This window comes from Pan troglodytes, chromosome 11 (genome assembly GCF_028858775.2).
Source record: "Pan troglodytes isolate AG18354 chromosome 11, NHGRI_mPanTro3-v2.0_pri, whole genome shotgun sequence".
NCBI classification, from domain to species: Eukaryota; Metazoa; Chordata; class Mammalia; order Primates; family Hominidae; genus Pan; species Pan troglodytes.
This window is the reverse complement of record NC_072409.2, coordinates 65,422,095-65,432,173: the sequence shown is the minus strand read 5'-3', so window position 1 is coordinate 65,432,173 and position 10,079 is coordinate 65,422,095. Positions and strand designations below refer to the sequence as shown.

General features: G+C 40.2%; 1 protein-coding gene across 1 annotated transcript; it reads right to left on the bottom strand.

The window, feature by feature from the left end:
- Positions 1 to 9,215: 9,215 nt before the first annotated feature.
- On the bottom strand, positions 9,216 to 9,829 carry LOC739614 (required for meiotic nuclear division protein 1 homolog). Its single transcript, XM_054658622.2, has one exon. It carries the CDS (start codon positions 9,819 to 9,821, stop codon positions 9,216 to 9,218), a length of 606 nt encoding a protein of 201 aa, XP_054514597.1. The 5' UTR covers positions 9,822 to 9,829.
- Positions 9,830 to 10,079: the final 250 nt, after the last annotated feature.

The window sequence follows — 10,079 nt, the reverse complement described above, 5'->3', positions numbered from 1 at the left end:
GCACCTCAACATCGGCGACAGAGCAACAGTCCATCTCAAAAAAAAAAGAGAAAAGAAAGATACTCTATTCTTCTTGCATGCTGGTAAAAAAAATTTTTTTTTAACTTTTAATTGCAGGGGTACATGTGCAGGATATGCAGGTTTGTTACATAGGTAAACACGGGTCATAGGGGTTTGTTGTACAGAATTACTTCATTTCACCCAGGTATTAAGCCTAGTATCCAGGAGCTGGAGGCTACTATCCTTAGCAAACTAACACAGGAACAGAAAACCAAACACCACGTGTTCTTACTTATAAGTGGGAGCTAAATGATGAGAATACATGGACACAGAGGGGAATGATGCACAGAGGTGTATCGGAAGGTGGAGGGTGGGAGGAGGGAGGAAATCAGGAAAAATTTTTTATTTTTATTATGACTTCTACATTAATTGGAATTCTGTAAAGCAGTGGTCTACAACCTTTCTGGCACCAGAGACCAGTTTCATGGAAGACAATTTTTCCACAGACCTGGGGGTGGGGGATGGTTTTGGGATGATTCAAGTGCATTATATTTATTTTGCACTTTATTATTATTACATTGTAATATATAATGAAAAAATTATACAACTCACTATAACGTAGAATCAGTGGGAGCCCTGAGCTTGTTTTCCTGCAACTAGATGGTCCCATCTAGGGGTGATGGGAGACAGTGACAGATAATCAGGCATTAGATACTCATAAGGAGCCTGCAACCTAGATCCCTTGCATGCACAGTTCACAGTAGGGTTAGCAATCCTATGAGAACGTAAGGCTGCTGCTAATCTGACAGGAAGCAGAGCTCAGGCAGTAATGCAAGCGATGGAGAGCGGCTATAAATACAGATGAAGCTTTGATCACTTGCCCACCACTCACCTCCTGCTGTGCAACCCGGGTTCTAACAGGCCATGGACTAGTAGTGACCTGTGGCCCAGGGGTTCGGGACCCCTGCTATAAAGGAAGAGCTTTCCTTTCACCCATTTCTTTATTCAGGTATTTATTGATACCAATATAGACTAATGGGCAATAATTTATTCTGAGTTATCCATTGCTATCATTTTGTGGCACAGATCCCAGATTTAGCTGTTGGAGGCCCTTCAAGTTGCCTCTTGTTCCTCCTTGCCCCACTTTTCAATATATTTTATTATTTATTGTGTGAATACTGGTTAACGTTGACAGTGGACTTTACATGTTTCATGGCTGGAAATCAGTATTGGCTGTGCAACACTGTCATTCACTAAACAATTTGAGCCTCGGAATTCTCAGAAAATGAGGACACTGATACCCATCTTAGAAGCAGAATGGGGATGGAATGACCTGATGGCTGTTGGGAACTCAGTGGACACTAAATAACATTTCAGGCCCCTCTTCCTTCTCTGTAGTACTTGGAATGTATGTATTTGCTATATCTCTGATAGATGTATGATTGACAGATAACTATTAGTGATGTCTGGCAAAACCTGACGTGAACCGAGGCAAACATTCTGATTAAGGTCACTTTTAAAGAAGTTTAGCTATTGGAGTCTCTTGAGTCCACAGACCTAAACAATAATACTCTAGCAATTTATATGTATTGATTGTTGTATCTTGTGTCTTTCTGATGTGACCCTGTAGTGGCAGAATCCTAAGATCGTCCCTAAGGGATGATTCCCTTTCCCTGGTGTAACATCCACTTATTTAATCAAATGCTAGTTGAGGCATTACTGTGAAGAATTTTGCAGATGTAATTAAAGTCCCTGATACTGTTTGGATCTGTGTCCCCACCCAAATCTCGTGTTGAAATATAATCTCCAATGCTGGAGGTGGGGCCTGGTGGGAGGTAATTAAATCATGGGGGTGGTTTCATGGTTTAACACCATCCCCCTTGGAGCTGTCATGATAGTGAGTTCTCATGAGATCTGGTTGTTTAAAAGTGTGTGGCACCTCCCACCCCACTTCCTTCTGCTCCTGTCATGTGAAATGACTCACTCCCCCTTTGCCTTCCACCGTGACTATAAGTTTCCTGAGGCCTCCCCAGTAGCAGAAGCTGCTATGCTTCCTGTATACCCTGTGGAACTGTGAGCCAATTAAACCTCTTTTCCTTATAAATTACCCAGTCTCAGGTATTTCGTTATAGCAGTGCAAGAATGGACTAACTACTGTCCCAAACCAGTTGACCTTCAGATAGGGAGATTATCCAGGTGGATCTAATCTAATCACATGAGCCCTTTCAATAAGGATGGAGTGGTCAGAGACAGGAAGACAGGGAGAGGCACAATGTGCAAGGGATTTGATGTGAAAGTAATTCCCCTGCTGGCCTTGAAGATGGAAGGAGCCAGGGGACAAAAACCTGAGAGTGGTTTCTAGGAGCTGAGAGATTCCTAGCGGCCAGTCAGCAAAGAAACAGGGACTTCAGCCCTACAATTTCAAAGATCTAGATTCAGCCAATAAAATAAATGAACTTGAAAGTGTATTCTTCTCAAGAGGCTCCAGAAAAGAACACAAACTAGCTGGTGCTTTAATTTCAGCTTTGTGACTTTTTTTCCTTAAGAGACAGAGTCTGGCCAACTCAAGGGAAATCAAAAACAAAAACAGTTTCACTCTGCCACCTAAGCTCGAGTGCAGTGGTCCCATCATAACTCACTGCAGCTGGAACTCCTGGGCTCAAGCCATCCTCCTGCCTCAGCCTCCTGAGTAGCCACAGGACCACAGGTATGCACCACCATGCCCGGCTATGTTTTTTTTTTTTTCTGTAGACAGGCCCAGGTTGGTCTCAAACTCCTGACCTCAAGTAATCCTCCTGCCTCAGCCTCCCCAAACACTGAGATTACAGGCATAAACCACTGAACCCAGCCCATCTTTGTGATCTTTGAACTAGTAATTCTGTATCCAAAAATATATGTTAAATAATCAGAAAACAAGATGCAAATTTATGTCACAGTGTTATATATAATAGTAATATATTAGAAGTAAACAAAAATAGCTTTTGGGCTGTGCATGGTGGCTCCCTCCTGTAATCCCAGCACTTTGGGAGGCCGAGGTGGGACAACTGCTTGAACCCAGGAGTTTGAAACCAGCCTGAGCAACATAGGGAAACCCCGTCTCTACAAAATAATAATAATAATAAATTAGCTGGGGCATGGTGGCACATGCCTGTGGTCCCAGCTACTGGGGAGGCTGAGGTGGGAGGATCACTTGGGCCTAGAAGGTCAGGGATGCAGTGAGTTGTGATTGTGCCATAGCACTCCAGCCTGGGTGACAGTGTGAGACTGGGTCTCAAAAAAACAAAAACAAACAAAAAACAACAACAACAAAAACGGTTTAAGAGAATCGATGCATAATTAAAATACATATAGTGGAATATAATGAAATGATAAGATGGTATTCTTAAAAATTTTAATGGTATAGAAAAATGCTTAAAAATAAGTGTGAAAAAAGGACTTTCAGTGTTGATCAAGTAAGTTACTATACCCCATGTGTCTCTCCACTTACAAGTAAAAGTGGCCGGGCACAGTGGCTCAAACCTGTAATCCCAGCACTTTGGGAGGCCAGGGTAGGTGGATCACTTGAGGTCAGGAGTTCAACACCAGCCTGGCTAACATGGTGAAACTCTGTCTCTACTAAACTTACAAAAATTAGCCGGGTGTGGTAGCGCAGCTTGTAATCCCAGCTACTTGGGAGGCTGAGGCACGAGAATCACTTGAACCCAGGAGGCAGTGGTTGCAGTGAGCCAAGACTGCACCACTGCACTCTAGCCAGGGCAACAGAGCAAGACTCTGTCTCAATAAAAACAAACAAACAAACAACAACAACAACAACAAAAACAAGTAAAAGCTCTGGCTAGAGTACACCTGTAGTCTCTGAAAAGTAAATGAAAGCATTATTGGATTGGGAATGGAAGTCGAACTGGGCAAAGAAACTCATGTAGAGTTCAGTTTTCTGGTTTCATTTTTTTCCTGTCTCTCCCAGCTCTGAAGCAAGAGTGAGCATCTAGCAGAACTGCAGTGGGCAGTATGAACAGCAGAAATTGATAAAAACCTATCTTTTTTGGCCAGGAGACCAAGAAAGGGGGAACTACTTTGAGCAAGAGAGAGCAGGAGGAATTCTGGAGCAGAGAGGACTGGATTACGGGTCCCATGATTCTGTGTATAAACTGGCAATGGTCCAGCCTCATCCCTGAGGTACAGATACAGGAGACAGATTGAAAGCCACCTAGCGAAGCCTTTGAGAACTAAACTGCAATATAAACTTCTGCCCAAGCTCCATACTAACGCCAGAGGGTGATACATGTGTGGGACAGTCCCAAGGCAGCATAGCCAAGGCTTTGAAAACTTAAGTGACGTTAGAACCGTGTTCACAGAAGAACAGACAGAACTTAAAGCCTGAACCTAACTGGGTTGATTACTCATTTAAAAATCGATATTCTCCAGAGGATTTTAAAAAGACCCAGATTCTCACAACATAATATTCAAAATGTCCAGGACACAATCCAAAATACTTGACACACAAAGAATTAGGAGAATGTGACTAGTTTTCAAGGGAAAAGGCAATCAATAGATGCCAAACTCAAGATGACACAAATGTTAGAATTATCAAAGATTTTAAAGCGATTTATAATCCATAAAGAAAATAAACTTAATGAAAAGATATGATTTTTCAGAAAAATCAACTATAAGAAAAAATCAAATGGAAATTTGAGAAGAAAAAATTACAATAGGTAAAAGATTCAGTACATGCAGTACATGTGCTAAGCAGCAGAATTAGGAAGACAGGAAAAATCGGTGAACTTGAAAATAGGCCAATAGAAATTTTTGAAAACCATTTGAAAAACAGGAAGAAAAAAGATTTAAAAATGAACAGACCCTCATCAACCTTTAAGACAATATCAAAATGTACAATATTCATGTCATTGGTGTCCCAGATATTACAAACAACTTTATTCCTATAAATTTGAGTGGACAAACTTCTTTAAAGGTGTAAACTGCCAAGACTTATTAAAGAAACAAATAGATAACTTGAACAGTCCTATGTTTATTTTAAAAATTGAATTCATAGCTTAAAATCTTCTAACAATAAAACTCCAGACTCATATAATTTCACTGGAAAATTCCACCAAACATTTGAGGAGGAAATGTACTATTTCTCAGAAAAATAGTAGGAATTACTTTCTAGTTCACTTGGGGAAACCAGCATTACTTTGATACCAAATCCAGACAAACATATTACAAGAAGAAGAAAGCGGCCGGGCGCGGTGGCTCACTCCTGTAATCCCAGCACTTTGGGAGGCCGAGGCGGGCGGATCATGAGATCAGAAGTTTGAGACCAGCCTAACCAAAATGGTGAAACCCCGTCTCTAACTAAAAATACAAAAATTAGCTGGGCGTGGTGGCGTGTGCCTGTAATCCCAGCTACTCAGGAGGCTGAGGCAGGAGAATCGCTTGAACCTCGGAGGCGGAGGTTGAGTCAATTGCACTCCAGCTTGGGCGCCATTGCACTCCAGCTTGGGTGACAGAGCGAGACTCTGTCTCAAAAAAAGGAGAAGGAGAAGAAGAGGAAGACTACAGATCAATACAATACCCCTCATGAACATAAACACACAGATCCTCTACAAAATATTGACAAATCTAACAATATATGAAAAGGACAGTATATAAAAATATATGTATCCCTCTCTGGACTACTAGAATAAGTGTAACACATATAAACATTATTATTTTGTCCTTATAATAAGCTAATTCTGTTTTTTGTTTGCCTGCTCATTTTGGTTTTTAGTCCAAGATTTTCTTATTCCTGGACATTTTATTAGAATATTTCTAAGGCTTAATGAGTCTTTTGAACACTTAGAATTTTAAAAATAGTATTGCTTTTAACATTTAGAATTTTAAAAATAGTATTTGAGTACTTAGATCAAGTGGACGAATTTTTTTAAAGGTGGAAACTGCCAAGACATATTAAAGAAACAAATGATAACCTGAACAGTCCTATGTTTAACAATTGAATTCATAGCTTATTCCATCTAGTAGTTCATATTTTTAATCAACTGATTAAAATACATTGGCTTGCTCTTTAAATGAAAGATGGTGACTATCAGAATTACAGAGAGCATTAATACAAAATTCTGTAATGCTTATTAAAAATTGAAGACAATATTTTTATTTTTTATATTTTTACGTTACCAGTATTATGCTTTACCTTGTAAGTTTTTTTTACTACAACCTATGATAAGAAATAATTATATACAGTACATATACACATATATGCTTACACACCAATAATTGCCACAAAAGCTTCACAAACCAATATTTACCTTTATCATGAGCGGTGTATTCTGTTATTTTCTATTCTATTTCATTTTTCAAAAAAATGGTTAACAATTCACTAGTGATTTTGTAACACCCTGTGCTATTAGCCTGGAAACTCTCTCCCTGGTGTCAGGCTCCACGCCACTCAGACCTGCCTTTCCCATCCTCTGCTGTTCTCTTCAAAGACTAGACATTAACAAGAAGTACTGCTATTATTGTTTTTTTGTTTGTTTGTTTAGTGATAGAGTCTCACTCTGTTGCCCAGGCTGGATGGAGTTAGGTACAGTCATGGCTCACTGCAGCTTGGAACCCCTGAGTTCAAGCGATCCTCCCACCTCAGCCTCTTGAGTAGCTAGGACTATAGGTGCACACCACCATACCCAGCTAATTTTTTTTAAAAAAAGTCTTTTAGAAATGGGAGTCTTGCTATGTTGCCAGGCTGGTCTTCAACTCCTAGCCTCAAGCGGTGCTCCTGCATCAGCCTCCCAAAGCACTGAAATTATAGGCATGAGCCACTGCACCCACTATTGCTTTTAGGAATTGTAAGCCAATGGGATGTGGGTTGAATATCTCAGTTTATGATCTCTGAAAATGAGGCCAGGTAAAGATTTAATTTTAACAGAGAGCATCACTGAAACCTCATTCAGCCAACTCCAGATGCATGCTGTTCTGCAGGGCTAAACAAAATGAGTTTGGTGCAACTATGGGAACAAAACAAAGTCCACATGCTTTCTGACACAAAGCAGAGTCTTTTCCTTGTCTCAGTCAAGAGTTGTATAAAGGATTTACCAGCACTATGGTGGCCGTATGAAAATGGAGTGGCCCTCAATTTGGGGCAGATGAAAGTCAGTCTTGGTCCTGGGGACATATTACCTAGTCATGCCAAGACTGCTTTCTCTATGAAAAGTAAAATCTTCAAGTTATCTCAGGTCACTTTAGAAACATATGTCCCTCTCCTTCTCCTCCTTCTCCTTCTTCTTTGACAGAGTCTCGCTCTGTCACCCAGGCTGGAGTGCAGTGGCCTGATCTTGGCTCACTGCAACCTCTGCCTCCTGGGTTCAAGAGATTCTCCTGCCTCAGCCTCCCAAACAGCTGGGATTACAGACGCACACCACCACCACCACGCCTGGCTAATTTTTGTATTTTTGTAGAGATGGGGTTTCAACATGTTGGCCAGGCTGGTCTTGAACTCCTGACCTCAAGTAATCTGCCTCGGCCTCCCAAAGTGTTGGGATTACAGGCGTGAGCCACCACCCAGCCAGAAACATATGATTTTCTATTATTTTCCTGTGCTTTCCGAAAGACAGCATAGGCTTCTTTTTGCCAAACTCCGACTGAAGTCATTGTCTATCGTGTTATATAATATCTTCTATAACAGGACCCATGAAATAACTGACTCCTTAATTTCAGCGCCGGAAAAAATTATTTCTCTTAAGATATTTTTATGTTTTTACTCTGCCCTCCCCCACAACAATAAACAGCAAACAATAAATCCCAGGACGATTTCCTCTTTTAATTACTGGGCCTCTCAAAACAAAACATTCAACTAGATTATTCATTTCAGGTATTTTATAACATTTATTTCTCTGTTCGTGTCAACTATTTGCTTTGACTAATATGTGACAGTATTTATTATCTCATTTGAAACTATGTTGAATGTTGAAAATTACTTCAAATCCTTTCCTGGAAGGAAGTAGAAAAAAAAAATCCTAAGGAAAAATAAGAAATGGTATTTAGGAAAATTGCTTCCAAGTCTAAGGGATGGCCCAAAGAAACAGAGCCTAGGGAATTCTCTGGCTGTATCAGCATCTTCCTAAGAAACCTGATGCACTGTGCTGCTAGATGTAACAAAAGAACAAAATGAGTTGAGCTTTCTCTTTTTTGGATCTGCCATGAATTCAGGTTTTTACACTTAATGTCATCTTGGACACTTAAATACTGAATTTCCCAGGTTACCCCAAAGCTCCAGCAAAAGGAAAGGGGGAACAATACTTGCACAACGCTTCCATCCTTCACATCCTGGGTTCACAGAAACCATACAAGAATTGAAACCATTCCAGAATCCAACACAAAAACCATTTGTTAATTCCTAGCTTCAGGATCTGAGGATGAGTAAAGGTATGTATACCTTTCTAAGGGGTGTCAGCTACACCATAATAAAAACACAGCCAAAATTAAACAGGCTCAGGGGTTACGTTTCAGCATCAAGACTTGAAGACAGACATTCTAACCTGTTTTCTGATAGATTCAGAAGTCTTCATCAAGTTTAAAATATCTTTAATGTTGATGACTATCGACATTAAAGATCCTCTTGCCTCTTTCCGATCTTTTCCAATTTAATAAACATTTAAGTACAAGGCACAGTTCTAGGTATTATGCAAGATACAAAGGTTACCAGGGGCTTGATTTTGACCCTTAAATTGTTATTAAAGGAGAAATGCAAATTGTAGCAGAAAAATTCCCATAAACCCCTTGCAGATGAATAAAAAATACCCCCTTAAACCTTAAGAGGATAAAAAAGCAAGGCCCTCTTCCCCTGCTGCTTTTGGAGTCTATCCTAGTGTGTCATTTCACCGCCCCACGCACAGTTGCCACAGGCTAATAAAGGCTTATCTGTCTGCAGAGTTACAATTTTTTTTTAAATTTGATGAAGAATTTCTAGTTTTTTTTTTTTCTAATGGGTTTTGTGTTGTTGTTTTACAGTTCCATTCTTAGACTGGACTTAATACTAGTCCTCTTTTTCAGTTTCCTTAGACCAATAACTAAATCTTTTATAAACTATATTTTCATGTTTTATTGCCTGTATTTTGTTTTTATATGTATCATTAATTCTTAAAAATTAAGATTTTGAATCCCTTTGAATATTTATTATGCTTCAAAGATCTTGATGAAGAAGTCTGAGTTGACTGCCATTTCTCTTATGTTGGTGGTAAGGCTGGGGTGCAAACGCACACTGGTTTAGCGTGGGCAATGATCACTAAGCACAAGAGCCGCGGCCACCCCCACTTTACCTCGTTCACAGACAGAACGGGAAGGTTGGTCCTGGATGGCTGCCTGGTCCTGGATGCTTTTAGTGGTCTCTTGATCTGTGGAAAGTCTTGTTTTGGAACAAATGTTTCCGTTGATACAGATAAGAAATGCCTCTTTAATATTTTAATAAACCATTTAGAACCCAATAGATTTGGTTTGTGGGTCACTCTCCTGTGAGTACCAAAGGATTTCCTGATTGGAAGGTGTGCTTTTTCATCTTGGCAACAAGCAGCATTTAATGGAGAGAGCATGCTAGTATTTGATCTTTTTTTTTTTTTTTGGTTCATTTCGAGGATCTGAGATTTATTCAAACCACCAGCTGTTTTATCAGGAAGGAACAAATCCAAGTTTTGACGTATTGTCAGTGTGCTGCATGTGGTATTTTCAAATTCCTTAAGTGGTTTTAACATTAGATGACCAATTCTTCTGCACTGATGTGCTTTTGATAATATACGGTGAGATCTGGCCACGGCTCTGAGAAGTATGGCTGGCATTACCACATCCCAAGCTCTCCGCCTGAAGAGAAGGAAGCGCCAGGGATGCACACTTCCTCAGCAGGACTGCAGGGAAAGAGCCGCAGCACCAGGCTGTCACTACGGCAGCCACCCCCTCTCCTGGAAGGGCGCTCCCTCCAATATTTTTATTTTTATTAACATGATAGGTTTTCTCATTTGAGCCTGTGAAACTGCAGGTGCAAAAGTGTGGGTGTATTCAATAGTGTCTAAAAGCATTCCCACCCTAAGCTTTCTGGG

Coding starts and splice junctions, on each gene's coding strand:
- LOC739614 (XM_054658622.2), bottom strand. CDS start 9,821: ATGCCAGCCATACTTCTCAGAGCCGTGGCCAGATCTCACCGTATATTA.